The following is a 17,494-nucleotide window of genomic DNA, read 5'->3' on the forward strand; positions in this document are numbered from 1 at the left end:
GACTCTTCCTTCTTAGGCACACACAACCTGGTAGGTTTTGTGCATCTATGCTTCATAATTCAATGAAGGTGCTAAGGAAAAGAGCTTCTGTTAATGCAACCCTGAGTCTTATCAACAGAACTAAGAACAGAAATGGCTTCAGAGTAATTTCTTGGGAATGAGTTAATGATATAATTTCCAGTAAAATGCTGGAGAGTTTGAATCATGATACCAGTTACCCTAAAGAAATGACAATTTGTGCTCAATGTCCTGTATACTTCTCTGGCAGAAGAAACTGGAAAGTTGTGTTACATTTGAATAAATCTGTATGGACATCTTATGTCTGGATGAACTTGTATTCACAAGCATTTTTAGTTTAGCATTAAATGCCAGAACCAGCTTGCAGCTTGTTTTGCTTTTTCTAACTTCAGGGATTGTTTGGTCCTTAAAATCCCAAAAAATGTCATATCTGTTGAATATGAACATAGTCATATGGAGTATATTGTGGCCAATGAGAAGACCCATTCTCTTGATTTGAGGGAGGATTTTCCAATGGATGCTGAAGTTGTGTGGAAGACAAGCCTCCAGGCTGCTTTGGCTTCTTGAATATTGGTGGGTCTTATTGGATTTGGGAGCAAACTTGGTCATCCTTAATAGGGTTTTCGAGAGTCACAGGTGTTCATTGAAGGGTCCAGATCTGTTGCACAATCTCAGTCATGCTCTGTGCTATTTTCAGTGACTGCAAGACTTGCCACTCTGTTGAGGGCTTATTTTCTTCTGTCAGCCCCAAGAATATTCCATATGGTTTCACTGAAAGTATCACTCTGCTCTTGTCCAATGCCTACATCAACACTCTTCTACAAAGGGCAGATGAAAATGCTTAACATTCTCTAGTCCTGGGGATACAGACTTCAGTCCTTGGTAGCACTTGTCTTTTTTCTGCAGGACTGCTTTGCTGTCATTTATAAGTTCCTGACTTCACTAGGAAGATGCTACCTATGTTCAAATACAGTTACATGAAAATAGATGCCAGACTATACCTCTGCCTCCCTCCACTGTGGCCTATTCCATCTGTTTTTTCTGGTTTTAGCACAAAGGCCATGGCTATAATGTCTTTGCAAAATACACCCCAACACTATGAGGAAAATTCATCAGCCTACCTGATCCTAATCTCATATGAAGGTAGGTAATACCATTGTAGTCTTACAGCCACAAACAGAGTCATGTGAGATCCTTTCAGAGTGTCAACAGATGGTCAGTCTCTGGTTTTAAAGCAGCAACGAAAGCTGCAATCATTAATTACCTATTGTTGTATCAAACCAGCATTATGCTGACCAGTTCTTCACTACCATAAGCCATACTAGTGAATTGTTCTCTGTGAGTGTCATAATAAGAGCAATTTGTCCTAAGATTTCATCTGCTTCCTTTCATGACAGAAGAATTCTCATGTTCGTATTTGGAATCCAGTTTCAAACACATCATAATCTGCTACATCCTACCAGAAGCGAAGTCCTCATTTTAGATTTTGTCTGGGTAGATTATCAAGCAGCCTATCACCCTGTGGCACAGATGGCTGATGGCAGGAAGAGCCAAGAGTCATAACTGAAAAAGGCCAGAATAGAGTTTTTGCTTGACAACTGAACATGTACTTGCACTCATTTGGTAATATTCTAAATAGAGCTAGTAAGGTGTGGCAGTCTGGTGAATGACAAACTTAGGACTTGTTTGTAGGAAAAGGGAAACAAGTTAGAAAATTAACCATTACATGATTTTTGAAGGCTTTTTTTTTAATTATTATTACCTTTGCTTTCCATCTACTTTTTATTTTTAAGGGTTTTCAAATTCTGTGCCAGCTTGATCAGTCCAGAAGCTTCAGGAATAGGATAATATGCAGTAAGGTTCTACCTCTGTTACTGCCCCAGCCTCTCACTACAGGCTAAGAAAGTTACCATCCAGAAACATAAACTAGTTTCACTTCCTTTCCCCTCCCCTTGCAATTACATGGTAAAGCATGTGGAAAAACACTATCTGGAGTGCATGCTATGCTTTATATTCCTACAAAATCTATAACATAAGCTGACCATTCTCCACATGACAGTAGACTCAATCCATTAGTTGCTCACAAATGGCATTATTCAAATAGAAGACTCACATTTGAGCAATTCATCTGCAAAATCTGCTACATTTTGTAGTACTACTGATTCTTCACAAATAACCTTATTTGACTGATACAGGATGCATCAGGATATAGACACTAAGTTTGAAGAGCTGGTTTAAGTGGGAAACAGAGTGATTCCCTGCCAGAGAAGCAGTTGTTGCTAAAAACTCCTATTCCAGTAGCATTTAGAAGATAAAAGTTCCGTGTTCTAAAGTACTCAAAGCAGTAGCAAAACTCTGTGATCTATAATGAAGTCCTCCAAATTGACAAAAATGTTAGATTGCACTTTCCAGCACTATGCAGGAAGTCCCAAGGCTAATTAGTTTCTCTTTTCTATACAATTGCATTTTCAGAAATTGTTCTTGCTGTCACAGCTGGCCTTGGGACTATTTACATTTTTTTCCCATGCATTTGGGCTATCATTCATGTTCAGAGATAGCTATATTCCTTGCACACAAATACCAAAGGAAATTATCACAATCTGAGAAGTTTTGACTCCTGAGGCTTATTTTGATTATAATAGGGATAGCAAAATGATTCCAAGTATTGACACTTTTTCTCCTTAATTGTGGGACCAGCAATGGTCATATTCAGAACTTTTTAATTTTAATTTTTGACTTTTTACTCTTCTTGTTTACCTCTTTTGAAACCACCTTTTATGCTTTTTATCTATTAATTCATAGTTTAGATGGCAGTTAATTGATATTTCCAAGATATATTTTAATTGACCCAGAGTTGTTAATTGTCAAGCACCCTTTGCAGGATGATGGTATGAAAAATTATGCTGAGTTACTTTCCTGCAGTAACATCTACCATACAATCTGGAGGAGCAGAGGAAGAAAACCTATTTCCTGCCTACTCACACCAAGAAAACGTACTAGTTACTTTTCTGAAGGTAACCATTTTTCTGCAAAGTAGATGGTTCATGAGAGGTTTTCAGCTGTAAGCAATGGCTGTTCACTGTGATTTCAATGAAAGAAATCTAGATAATTAATTTTCCCCTTCATAAATTCAGCCTTTTCTATCAGTAGGATAAAGTTACATTAAGAATATTGTTACTTCTAACTGCCAGACAATCTCACACCTGAGATACCTTCCTGCCTTTCAAAAAAAACCAAACAAAAAACCACAAAAAATTCTTTTTTCCTTCCCCTCTCATTTCTCCTTTGTTTTTGTTTCTGTTGCTCTGTTCCCATAACTGTTCCTTTTCCATCATCTTACTTTTTCTAGCCTCCTTGAAGAATGAATCATACTCTTTCAGGCTAACCCCTAAGGTATGATGCTTTTCACAAAACACAACTCGTGATGACATCTGCCTAGGCTAGAACTGGATATTAGAGTCTCCTTTTTCTTTCTAGCTGGAATCCTGCTCTCCTGCTGGCTCCAATCTGTGCAGGCTCACCTTAAACCCTTTATTATACAATGACAGAATGGTCTGGGTCGGAAGGGACCTTTAAGATCATCTGGTTCCAACCCCCCCTGTCATAGACAGGGATACTTTCCACTAGACCAGGTTGCTCAAAAGCCTGTCCAACCTGGCCTTGAAGACTGCCAGGGAAGGGTTAGCCACAGCTTCTCTGGTTAACCTGTGCCAGTGCCTCACCAACCTCACAGAGTGAAGAATTCCTTCTTTGTATCGAATCTAAATCTACCCTCTTTTAAAAGTGTAAAGCCATTCCCCTTGTCTTATCACTACATGCCCTTCTGAAAAGTCCCTCTCCAGATTTCTTGTAGCCCCCCTTTAGGTACTGGAAGGCTGCCATAAGGTCTCCCTGGACCCTTCTCTTCAGGCTGAACAAGCCCAACTCTCTCAGCCTGTCTTCACAGGAGAGGTGCTCCAGCCCTCTGATCATGGAGTCATGGAATCAACCAGGCTGGAAAAGACCTTCAAGATCATCAGGTCCAACTGTCCCCCATCTTCACGGTCTTCCTCTGGACTCACTCCAACACGTCCATGACCCTCTTTTGTTGGGGCCCTTAGAGCTGACCGCAGTACTACATGTGGGGTCTCATGAGAGTGGAATACAGGGGCAGAATCACCTCCTTCGACATGTTGGTCATGCTCCTTTAGGTGCAGCCCAGCATATGGTTGGCTTTATAAAACGAAAAAAAGTACCTACCCAATTTGAAATGAAATTTAACCATGCTTTATTTCATTTTTCAATCTTAAGAGGATAGGGAGCTTTTCTAAGCAAATTGAGAGAATAGAATATTGCATATCTCTTGGTATCCCGCAAACTGTGAAATGACTATATAATACTTGAATTCTCTTAGCAATTTAAGGTTTCAAAATTCAGATGCTACTCACTTCTACAGAATCCTGAATTATAAAGTGTCCCTGTGTCACACTGAGCAGTGTCTGCTTTGCTGGGGTGGTTACATCTAAATAGAGAAAACAACACGACTTGAAAGTAAGTCAGACTTGCATATGTAGGTACACTTTCACAAATTTTTGTCTAAACTGAAATTTAACTTCTCAGTGAGAAACTGATGTAACAGTGAAAAGCACAGAAGAGTGAGAGGGTTGTGTGTCAGATCCAGGAGGGATCCTTTAGACAGGAAACCAGATTTATAAAGTTTTCATGAGTACCTGAAACAGTCTTTCAAGATGTCTGAAACATAGAGGCGGCTGTCTGTTAGGTTGCTTGTCTTAAAATATGATAGGAAAAAAGGCAAAAAATGATTCTCAGACTTGGGATTAGGCCATGGCACCAGCTGATGCATAGTATCCCAAGCAGGTTTTGCATCTCATCTAAGCCTGGCTTTGTTTTTGTTTGCTGGCACTTCCTGCTTTCAGTAATATCTTCATACTGATGCAGGGAGGTCCTAGACCTTAATTAGGGTTCCTAATCAGCAGTCACAGAAATTTTCAAACTTAAGTGCCTAAACATGCTATCACCAACATGTATATGCAGGCAAGGAACTGCCATGTAAACCTCCTTTTCAATCACGATTATTTTATTACTATGCAAGTCAATCCATTTTAGAGTTATGAAAATCAAGGTGATATTCATTCTGCTGCGGATGCACTGAACAAGACAAACAATTCATATGCTGGTGGGCACCAATGAGCTCTGCTTCCTTGAAGATATCCTACACAATTCAAGGTGCAAGAGACCCAGGCTGCTTAGGACACGTACCTGGCTGTAGCTCTGTATGGCACCTCTGGCCTGACTGCCACGGGCCGGGAGCTGGGCAGCCGCTGTTTCGCCCAGGGCGAGGGTCTGGTTGCTGTGGTAGCTGGCTGAGTACTGGAAGGACCCTTCGGGTTTGGAGTTGAGCTGGAGCGCACTCTGGGAGAGGAGGCTGGGCCCTGTGGGAACAGGATTTGAGAGCAGTCAGAAAGTCTCAGTGAAAGCGCGTACCTGTGTTCTCTTTCAAGGGAGCCTCTAAATTACCAGATGTACATGGCTTCAGCTTTTCAGAGTTTGGCTTTTTGGTAATAAAAGTGACGTACATCAAACTGTTTATCACTCAGTCATCATTATTATTGTGTTCAAGCTACAGATCACATTTCTTTGCAAAAAACATACGGTTTTGACTGGTGAAGAAATTTTAAGCCTGAACAAACCCAACCACGCTATTTGATACAGACTTGCTCTGCAGCTCAGAATAGTCAATGAGGTATTTTTTTGCCCTAAGGATAAGCTTTGTTTATTTCACTTAATTATATCCAGTTGTTCTGCATGAGAAATGCTAACTTGTTCCTCCCTGGGCTCTCAGCACATCAGATCTATTCATTACTGCCATTCTGTCCTGTACACACAGTGATGTAATACTTTGGTGCCTATAGGGATGGATGGCACCCTTTAAAATATTAATAGCTCCTCACATTCTGTAGGACTCACCCTGATGTGAGTGAATCTTTGATGACTGTTTTGTCAGCCTGTCTTATCTTCCCCATCACAGCACTGTATGCCAGGAGAGCCAAGTGCAGGCAGCGAGTTTAAACTGGGGCTGCCAGACTGAACAGCATGTCAGGAGCACTAACAGTGCCACCTTTGACAGTTAATTAGTTGTTCCGTGAAACTAAAGCATGTTCTAATGTACACTGGGTTCATTTTCCAGTGATTAAGCTTATACCCATAGTAATTCCCCATTTTTTGCTCCAAGAGCATGTATCAGACAAGAAAAGGTTCTTCCTGCACCGCACTGTTGCATGATTTAGACCTCTAACAAACACTTTTAATTGTGAACTCGTTCTGTCTCCATGCATGAAAAGCCACAATAGAGAATACCCACCTAATCCTTCCCTAGCCTTTACTTCTAATTTTCAATAAACTAGCTTACTCTTCCATGGTGTCCAGAACTAGTAAGTGAAATACAAGAGGAGACAAAAGAAATGCCTTGGCCGTTTCATGAGTTGCAAAGAACTCTACCTTCAACCCAACAGCTATCATCTGTAACATATTCAGTGGCTCTAAAGGAATGACAGGTTCATCTTCTGGTTAGCGCTAACGAGCTCATGAGAGCATAGAAGGTGACACAAACCTTAAGGAATGTGAAATGATTATGCTGATTTTGCTCCTACAGAACATGTGAAAAGTTCAGTTTAAAAAAACACCCACAATGGCACAATTCCAATGAATTTTACCAGAAATAACTCCCAGTACATTCCTTATACAAAGGCCAAATTTTATGACCTTAAAGTCTTTGCTATGAGGATGTACAGCTGGTCCAAAAACATCCCACTTAGAAAATGTGCAAACAACATGCCCCCAAAAATTAATATGGAGAGCATTTTTATCCCTAGCCTGTTTCTCAGAAATGGCAGAATCATTATAACTGATATTTTCCAAAACCCAACCTGAACTGTTCCTATTACAAACAAATCATAGTAGGCTATGTAAAGTGGAAGTGTTCTTTCTAAATGTAGACTGGGGTTACAACACTATTTTACATATCAACTCAATTTATGCTGCAAAGTCAATTGCATTCATCAGAATTTTCTGAATACAGGACAAATTCAGAAAGTTCTGGTCCTTGTATTTTCCTTACAAGTACAGAAGGAGACAGGGCTCCATGTATGCTGTGAGGGTATTAAGAATGTATCACATGCATAGGAGAGTTGAATTTAATCCTTCATGGGTGCTTATAAATCCAAGATTCCATTCCCTGACTCTGCAAATAGGATTGACTAAGCATTTTCCGTTTAACCAGTTTTGTTGCAAATTTTGCCTTTAATGAAAGAAAAATTTTCAGGTTTTTTAATTTTTTTTTTTTTTTAGAGCATAAAGAAAAAACAGGCTTAGTTTATAAATGTATTTGCAGGCTTTATTTTAACATTTTGGATTTTGAATTTTTACTGAGTATTTGCCTGTGATCAAGTGAGGATTAAATTCAGAAAATTCACAAGAGAGTAACTGTCCCAGGAAGGGCAAAAGTAGCATCAAGAAAGCAGTTTTTGTGCATGGAAGTGTTTGTACTCATTCTGAAATTATGCTGTGACATTTCTAAAGCTTAAATAATGATTAAACTATCACATGCTATGAACTCAATATGTTTAAGTTTTCAACTGCATCTGGCCTTCAAGTGTTCGTTTCATATTACTATGGCTTGCTAGGGGATTCACATAGCCAGCTAGAATCACAGACATGAGTTCCCTGCACCACTGAGCCCAAACACTTCCATGCACTTTCAGAAACTTACCCAAAGCATTGAAAGATATTTTCAGTAAAAAGTTTGGAGCATATGGTTTAAGTTCACTAACTACTGTATAGCAGTTCTCATTTTGCACCTTTACAAGCAGTAATAAACAATTAAAACATACATACATTTCAATAAGTACTAAGTCATTGCAGAGAGGCAGTGAGATAGATATTTAAAGAAGTCCGCATTTGTCAAGCAAATGTGGAATAGAACTGTGGATGCTCACCTGTAAATAACTAAGTCTAAACCAAGAGTACAAACTACAAGATACATTGAGATCAGTCAGCGTGATCATGAAAACACACAAGTTCTTTTTCAGAATCTAGGGACTACAAGCAGTCCTATCTTGTCTAATGGGGAGAAGATGGATAGCTTTTCTCATTAACGTTTTTTGAGATTTCAGTCTGAAGGAGAGACCAAACCTTCTGAGGAGCTCGCAGCTCACCCAGAAGAGAAGTGGTTTGTTTTTGTACTTCTGTATGCTAACGGCTCTTGAAAACAAATTACTGTTTCTTCCTGGCAAAAATTTAAACTCTGTTGTGTTGGGATAACACGGTGTTCGTGAAACTAATTTTCATTTGTTTTCAGCAGTGTTAAGGCAGCTGGAGATATTCTACTTTAAGTTAGGCACTGGGGATCGCTAGAACAATTCAGTCTTATTTATTTCTGTAATTCAACATAACTAAATACAAATCTTTAATTTAAAATAAGCTTAAAAACAAACACTTCCAGCTTCGTAAGGTTTAGTTTAGCAGATACTAAGTTATGGATAATACCAAAATTTCACTGATTCAGTCAGTGCCACTCTCCTCCTGTATAAAAACAAATAGCACAGGTATGTGTGAATTAAGTCAGAGCTTCCATACTGCAAGAGGCACCACTGTGAACTAACTTCAGAAGATGGAGCAGGGTATAGTAATTAACTCTTTGTCTCCAGTTTGGTGGTCATGTACTGCAGAAAATACCTTGCTCTTCCTCTTAACCTGGAGCAGAGCAGTGTGCAAAGCTCCCCATCTTCCTCACCCTGGCTGCTGTAACCAGCAAGCTCAGTAAGGAGCTCAAAGGAGAGGGTGTGCATCTTGCTAGGGACACAGACAAAGTGCCCTTAAACTGGGGAAAGCTGCTGGACCACACAGAAAACCAGGCAAAAACAGCACAGAAAAGGATGAAGGACATGCTCACATCATGAAGGCAACCCAGAATGAAACTTCAGAGGTGATGGAGAGCAGAGGACTCGTCTAGGACTCAGAAGTAGGCAACAGGAGGTTTCTTTGCAGTGTGGAGACCCAGGTGCTGGCAGGCATGGCAGACTTTCAGGAAAAGAGTCACCCATTCACACAGTGAAGGGAAGAGGCAGGCTTCTTGCAGAAGCTCTTTCAATTAGTTTGTATTATCTATCCCTCTTACTGGCAGTTATGTTGACTATTATATGGCTACTGTTTCTCTCTTTCAAAAGTCAAATAGTTCAATAGATCTGAAGCACCTGAGAGTACCTGAAACACTTCAAGTAAAGCAGGCAAGAGGTGCAGATGCAGTGCAGGATTTGGCCCTACCCTGAGTCCTACCACTAAAGAGAGCAGCACTGAATCTGATGTTTGCTACCTTCCTGCCATACTGCATTCGACAAAATAAGCATAGTCTGGCATTATGCTGAACAGGCTGATTCATGGCATTTTGTATGTTGCATATGGCAATAAATGTAAACTGGTGAGTTACAGGCTCCATCACGAGCCATACCAGAAGCAGAGCTTCCATGGCATCTATGGACTTCTGCCAAGGGGGGGATCAGGGAAGCGGGAGGCAAAGGTGGCAGAATGAGCTCCAGCACATGCAGCTGGGGCTATTTCTGTGAGCAATGGGGCATTGCTGGCAGGAATTTTTCATGGACCACTGTTTTTCTTTCTGAATAACAATACAATGTGCAATGCTGCAGTAAGGTGCAGTGCTGCTACTTAAAAACCAAACCAAGGAAGTGAGTGGTCTTAAACGATGAGATTATTATTAATTCAAGGACATCGCAGTTACAGTTGATTACGGGAAACCAAAGTGACACAAAGAATCCAGGTTACTATTAGCATCCACGGCTGGCTCAAAAAGAGAGAAAAAAATGAAGTTAATTGAAACATTTGTTCTCATGTTTTCAAGAGCACTATTTTCTTTGGAAGTAAAATCTTTTGCCTTTTGTTGTTTCTGCTCTCCTCAAACACCAGCTCCTCTTCCTTCTTCCATCATTCAGAGTAAAAAATATCCAAACCCAAATGACCCAAGCAAATTAAAAAGAAAGAAAAAAGAATCACAACCTAAAACTTTTAATTGTGGTATTTTAAAAAAGCAAATTATTCTTGAACAGCAAGTATTTACAGGCAAAAGTAGTTTATATGGTGGTTTTGGAACAGCAGAATTCTTCTCAGTACCGGCATGTACTCTTCTAGTTCTATCAGTGCTTGATTAGGCAACAAAAACATTATACTTCTTATGCAAGAAGTGACAAGATATTACAGACCAGGAAGTAAAGAAAAAAGAATAGTGGTAATGGAATAGCAAGATTCCACTAGTATTTTACCAGATTTCTCTATTTAGATTGTGCCTTAGATTTCCTTTTTTCAAACCACATTTTGCAGCGTACTTACAAGAAGTTTACCATTGTGTGAAAAAGTGTATTTTGCTTTTAAATAATGCCCTGTTCCTCAGCATTAAAAAATATATTCACTTCTGTAACTGACTTTATGCCTATATTTCATCAAACAATCAAACATACCCATTGAAGAATGGCCCAAAAAGTCCATATTTGTATGCTTAGAAACTGTTAATGGCTAAGGTTACTATATTCAACTCCACTGGAATATGCTTACTGATTTCAGTAGCAGTCAAATCAGTTTTTAAGATATGAAGTGTATTAAAGTGATGTGTGCTGACAGAGAAAATGTACCAACTGAATGTATAGAAGAAAATCAATGTTTAGCAAAAATGATGCAGGTAAAAGAGTGGCTATATTGTTAGAAATGTTTAGCAGGCCAACTGCTTCAGTACCGTTGCTCCAAATTTTAAAAGCATGGTTTTTTGTTTGGCTAGCCCTCCATTGACAACAAGGGATTCAAAACTCCATTGCTAAACTCCAAGGGTGCAGCATGTAGCTTTTGTTTCCTCACTCGCTTGGAAGCAAATCCCAAGAGAAGCTGGATGCTCAGCTGCACACTACGATCCACAACTCCGGACTGAGTGATGCCCAAATTAAGCGGAGAAAGGACTACATTTAAGAAAAAAGAAGGAAGCAAGCAAGAAAGACCAAAGTGCGTCAGCACAGTACTGAATTTCATTTCAATGAATTCCAGTTCTTGTTCCAGTCATTCATGCCAACTGGAGCTTCAGTGAGAGATTACAGAAATGGGCATCAGAACCAAGAGTAGTTGAAAGGACAGGGAACTTGTTTGGGAGTCAAAGCTGGCAAGTCATCGTATGTTTTCTTCCCTTCCTCCAGAGGGTAGGGCCTTGTCTAGCTCAAATAGCAGAACTGTATCCCATAGTGGTCATAAGCAAAACAGTATTCCATGTAAGAAATCCAGTAGGAACCTGGGCTCTAAGGAGCTTACCAGCATCAGAAGTTAAGCTGTTTTCTATGTGCAGAGTGACTGTCAGGTACACTTCTTATACTGATTAGAGATGGGGGGATGAAGAAGCACATCCTATTAAGTTTTGCTATTTGTAATATTACTAGCTCATTATCACCATCCCCATATTACCATCGGCGAGTCAGAGCTTAAGACAGTTCAGCAGTTCAGCTATCTGGGAAGCATCATTTCCTCGGACGCCACGATCGACAGAGAGATAGACAACAGAATAGCAAAGGCATATAGAGCCTTTGGAAAACTCCATAAAAGAGTCTGGTGTAATAAACACCTGAAGAAAAGTACAAAGATCAGTGTCTACAGAGCCATTGTATTGTCTACTCTTTTATATGGGTCTGAATCATGGGTCATCTATCGTCATCACCTGCGACTCCTGGAACGCTTTCATCAGCGCTGCCTCCGTACAATTCTAAACATCCATTGGACTGACTATGTGTCTAATGTCACTGTCCTCGAACAGGCAGGGGTCACCAGCATCGAGGCCACATTGCTGAAACTGCAGCTGCGCTGGGCAGGGCACGTCTCTAGGATGAAGGATCACCGCCTCCCCAAGATCGTGTTTTACGGTGAACTTGCCACTGGTAGCCGCAAGAGAGGTGCCCCAAAGAAGAGATACAAGGACTCCCTGAAACAATACCTTAGCCTTGGCCATATTGACTACCATCAGTGGTCCACCTTGGCCTCCAATCGGGAGACTTGGAGGCACACCATACATAATGCCGCTGACTCCTTTGAGAGTTCACGAAGAACTAGTCTCGAGGAGAAAAGACAACGCAGGAAGAATCGTGTCCCACCTGTTCCACCCAAGGAGACCTTCTGCTGTGTTTTTTGTAGCCGGATTTGCCTATCCCACATTGGCCTTCTTAGTCATCAGCGCGCTTGTAGTAAGCGTGGGTAAATGCCCTTCCCAAATCTTCGTTCGCGAAGTCAAGCCATGATGATGATGAGCTCATGAGAGAAGTTTTAAAAACAAACACAGTATCTGAAGTCTGTTAAGATTTAAGTACTATCAGTATTTGTGATATTTTTATTTACAGGAAAGCCAGTTAAGGTAGTAGGAATCTGGATCAACTCCATTACAAACTCAGGGAACTTTATATTTTTCTATCATACACTGTAGCACCATTGCTGGGTCACAAACTTAAACAGCAGATGTATGTGGGATCCTTGTAAAGGAGGAACTCACAAAAAGAAACCAAAGAAATTGTTCCCTGCAGAGAGATCAATGACAGCCTATCCCTAGTGTCCGCCAGTCAAACATCTGAAAAGTAACTCCCATTTACTAATGCTCAGACAACAGTATCTCAGGGAATGCTTCACAAAATGTAGCCTCACAGCATGGAACAATTCAAGATGATACTATAGCAATAGCATCGTCAATCTTCAAGACAAACAAAAAAAAGCTGACTTATGAAACAGGACTAATATAAAACATTACAGAACTTATTGTGGAACAAGTATTCAATAATACACTATCTGCTAGTTGTTCAATTATAAAATAATTACCATATAATGAAAGTTACATACAGTACTACATTATTACAAGATAAGGGCATGATTACTTCAGTATTCTAGATCTATGCAATAATTACTTCTGAATTGGCTAAAATAACTACACTGCAAGCTACAGAAATGTACACCTGGTCAGTCCCCATGAGCTAATTGCATGCTTGTTACTTAGTTTTTCCTGTGAAGTTCCCAACAAAAATATCATGCAAGTGAAAGGAGAAGGATTATTTTCCCTCATTAAGATTTAAAGTGAGCTGGCTTACTGGGACACATTTCCTTTTCCAAGTAAGTAGTAAAGTGTAGCACTACTATTGTGTTATACATTTCCATTTGGTCAGTCATTTATTGGGATGCCATTTCTAATTGACAAAGGAAATAGACCAAAACATGCTCGAATGAACATTTAATTAGCTCCCATACCAATTATAAACAACACTTCACTCACCTTCGATCAACTGACAGAAGTAGTAATGATAAATTATAGAGTAAGTGTAAATAAAGTGGTTTTAATTAGTGTAATTAATCACTTCACACATCTTCAACCTGCTTTTGCTCATTTGGGTAACAACTGAAACACCAGCAAAACTCCTTTAATGGCCTTTAAACATTCATTTATACAGTTAATAGGTTGAGGTGCCTCACATCCCAGCAAGAGGAACCATCTCCTGTTAGTATATGCCTAATTAAGAGTTTCAAATACCAAAAAGTCATCACTTACTGTTTCCTCTGCCTTTGAGGTCATTTAGTTTCAATGTGAAATATTGATTCCTACTCCACAACCTATTATTTTTGCTAGGTCATTTAAGTGTGCGTACTCATAGTAAGTAGTTGCTAACTGACCATAAAGCTGGGTTTTATTTGTTGCCCACTTGTGCAAAGGAATGGATGATTAAAAAAGATGCAATAAATAAAAGATCAGGTCAGGCATCTGTAAAGAGGTCACACAATTTCTGAGTGTTAAACTGTATTTGGGATGCTGGGGAATCCTAGAACTAGACTGAAATAAGTAAGAACAACAAAACCAAGGATATGTCTTGGTGTCCTTCCACAGTATTTGACTGAACAAGAGGGGATGATAAAGATAGACCTGTTCCTAGTGATAGCAAATTCTTTGGCCTCTCACCGGTATATTGTTTTCCAAGTTCTGCTCACAGAATTAAGACGCATATCTGACTTGGACCAGGAGTAACCTTTCCCTCCAAATTAGAAGGGTAAGGAAGATTTGTTTGTCTGGTTTAAGCTACTTGCTTATGTTGCTGTATGGCTTAATTTTGAGGTCATCAGAAACATTCCTTGAAGAAACTCCCTCTTGATGAAATTACTTACGATGACTTTGGAAAGTGAAGGAGTTGAGTGAGGGGAAAGAAAGCCCTGCAAGTGCCTCAGAGGGTGTCAACGAACAGCCACCTTCCCACTTAAGTACAGAGGTCTCTCCTCTTGTCCTCTGTTTCTAGTCTCTGGGAAAGCGTAAAAAGTGCCCCTGGAAGGAGTGGAGGCAGGGGGCTATTGTGAGTGAGAACCCTGGGAACTAGATGAGAGACCTTTGTAGATATCATAAAAATAAGATTTCTTATTTACAGGAAGAAAAAGGAAATACTAAACCAAGGCAAAAACTAAGATCTGCAGATCTTGATTCTGGCAAAAATGTTGATCTTCGCAGCTACAACTGGTCAAACAGATTCTATAGGGAAAGAAGGAGTTTCAAGCCAACTGTTAGTCAAATAGGACAAGTGGGAATGGCTTTAAACTGAAAGCAGGTATATTTAGATTAGATACAAAGAAGAAATTCTTCACTCTATGAGGGTGGTGAGGCACTGGAACAGGTCGCCCAGAGAAGTTGTGGCTGCCCCATCCCTGGCAGTGTTCAAGGCCAGGTTGGATGGGGCTTTGAGCAACCTGGTCTAGTGGAAAGTGTCTGTGCCCATGGTAGGAGGGTTGGAACTAGATGATCTTTAAGGTCCCTTCCAACACAAACTTTTCTATGATTCTGTGATATCAAACAAAATATAACAAGTAGCTATGATGTAATAATGGTAATAAGCATTGCCTTCATTTAACAAGAAAAACATGCCAAGCCTACAATATAACAAAGATATTCTATATCCTAGTAGTAAATAAAGCTCGGAAAAGTGTGTGTGGGGGGTAATGTGCATATGTAAAATAAAGAAATACGTGATAATAATTTATCTGCTAAATCACAAGCAGCTCCCTTGTTAGGAAACAAACACATCTCTTTAGATGAGAGGCAGCAATTCTTAAATGAGTACACTGAAAACAAACTTGTTTTACAAAAAAGAGAAGTAATTTATATGCAATACCATCCTCTACCATCATTAAGAGGGCTATGTTCTACCTACAAGTAGAGAAAAGGGCTTTCGTGTTGCTATAGAACCTATCCTCAGGTACTGGAAAATAGGATTTGGTTGAATGTATTCAGAAATGTAGAAGAAGTTCATTTTCATTCAAGAATTCTCTAAATTATAAATGCACCCTAAGAGTAAATGGTTCTTTTTTGATTACTGAAAGTGTTTGGGTTTTTTTGTTTGGTTTTTTTTTTTTTTTTTCTTTTTGATGGACTTATTGAAATCCCAGAATCAGGGCAGTGGGGGTAGCACCAATGTCTAATTCAGAGAGGACGGGTTTCCAACCTACTGCGTAACACTAATGAAGTGCCTCCAAATAAGGGATCCCTGTGCAATTAAACTAGGACTACAGAATGGCAAATGCAATCTCTCAGTGTTTGGGAAAATTGTGCTTCAAAATTTCGGCACTCACAAAATATACCCGGGTGGCTAAAATTCACCACCTGTGCACCTGTGAGGGACAGGAAGAAAACCAGAGAGAAATAAGTAGGTCTTCAGTAGCTGAGCTTAATAAGGAAATATTTAACAGGAAAGAATTTCTTTAGGGATAGATAACTTTTATGGCAAAAATTTGCAGGCAGTATATTATAAAAATAATCGAATTTCCAGTGAGTTTACATAAAGTCTTCTGGAAATTTAGAAATGCGTTGCAAATATGAAATACTAGCAGACTCATGGAACAAAATAACATAGCAAAGCCTAAGCAATCCTGACATAATAGGGTAACTTCAGGGTTACTTACTCAGATAGTATACATTTTGCTTTCTATACCATACCACACATAGCATTACTCCAGGTACATGAAATGTAATACAGCCAGATCTTCTTTCATAAGCAACATTTGATAATGTTTGACAGTAGGAAAAAATTGGGAGTTCCTTTACTAATGAAATTACTGAAGATGCTAGAGAACAAGACCTAAAGACATGCACTGAGCAAGAAAAGGCTGATACATATTTATGCTCAGAACACAGAAGTTGCCTTCCCTTTTTCTGGGTTTTCTTTTTTTTTTCTTTTTTTCTTTTTTTTACAGAAAAAGCTGTCCTAAATTTAGATTAAAGCCTAGGATAACCTACTACGGCAATTTTTTAAATGACCCCAAGATTAAACAACTTATTTTGAAGAAGATTAATCTTATTCTATGAAATTGCTTGCTAAACTCTACAGATATCGAAATCAGATAGTCTCTGAAAGAGATAATTCATCATTGGCCATTAGGATGATGTGCTTTGTAGGAGCAATAGAGAAAAACAACAAAGGAACAAAATGGGCAGTAGGATCATAACTAAATTACATTTCTGCACTATGGAGGATACAAAGAGGAAAAAGGATATCCTCTGGCCTTTCATCTAGGGATATCTAAAGATGATTTGGAGCTCTTTTGGCAATAAAATTTCTGTTGGCACTTGTTACACCTCCATGAGAAGCTCCTGCCAAAAAAAAAATATCAAATCCCTCATCAGTGGCCTAAGGTAGATGCAAAGTGAATTATATGAAGAATAGAAATCACTTATTTCCACAAATGGCATGCTTTGCTGATGGTGACAGTGTTACTTCTGTGAACCTTGAGGTGGCACATAATACCTGGAGTGGCAGAATCACAGAACACTTCATTGTAGCAGTAGTTTGCTCCTTTGAAAAGGCCAGACTATGGAACCACAAGAGAACAGTACCTGAACTGGGCTTCAGGATGGGAGAAAGTACATTTCTGAATGTGACCATAAGAAGAAAGTGCATGCAGGAGGAGGCACTGTGTACGACACAGACACCAAGCTCCAACTCAGAAGAAAATTCAGGAAACGCTGAATTTTGGCATAAATGTTATTTTTAAATTTGTGTTTTCATTATCAACCTCTCATTTTCCAGAGAATAATTATATTTAAAATGGAGTGTATGATTTTCTACAGAAAAAAAAGTAAATTAAGAACATATTTTACAATAATAAATCCTAATTTTTTTTAAGTATTTTGTATCTTTGAACACCAACTGTGAATGTCAAGTGTTCCTAGCCACCCTCTGTGCCTAGCACAGCCTAAAAACTGCTACCAATAGCATTAAACTAATATGTTCCCTTTTTATTTCTAGGAAGTAAAATCAGATGGCTATAGACGTCACACAAACGTGACTCACATGGAAGCTGAATGCATTATCAGAAATCAAAAAACCAGAAAGATCTCTTGTGATAGACCTAAATTAAATTCTTGAAAAAT

General features: G+C 39.2%; 1 protein-coding gene across 5 annotated transcripts in view; it reads right to left on the reverse strand.

Annotated features, from left to right (window-relative positions):
- Positions 1 to 17,494, reverse strand: part of CTNND2 (catenin delta 2) — a 650,408-nt gene that overhangs the window by 277,859 nt on the left and 355,055 nt on the right. For all 5 annotated transcript variants that reach the window (XM_061369698.1, XM_061369700.1, XM_061369699.1 and 2 more), the window contains exon 6: positions 5,278 to 5,450. In XM_061369698.1, coding sequence (XP_061225682.1) covers positions 5,278 to 5,450 — 173 coding nt within the window. The remainder of the gene's footprint in view (positions 1 to 5,277; positions 5,451 to 17,494) is intronic.

The sequence above is a fragment of the Neopsephotus bourkii genome, unplaced genomic scaffold (genome assembly GCF_033783945.1).
Source record: "Neopsephotus bourkii isolate Nb327-2 ecotype Australia unplaced genomic scaffold, CSIRO-AGI_Nbou_v1 NB_1508, whole genome shotgun sequence".
Classification (NCBI taxonomy): Eukaryota; Metazoa; Chordata; class Aves; order Psittaciformes; family Psittacidae; genus Neopsephotus; species Neopsephotus bourkii.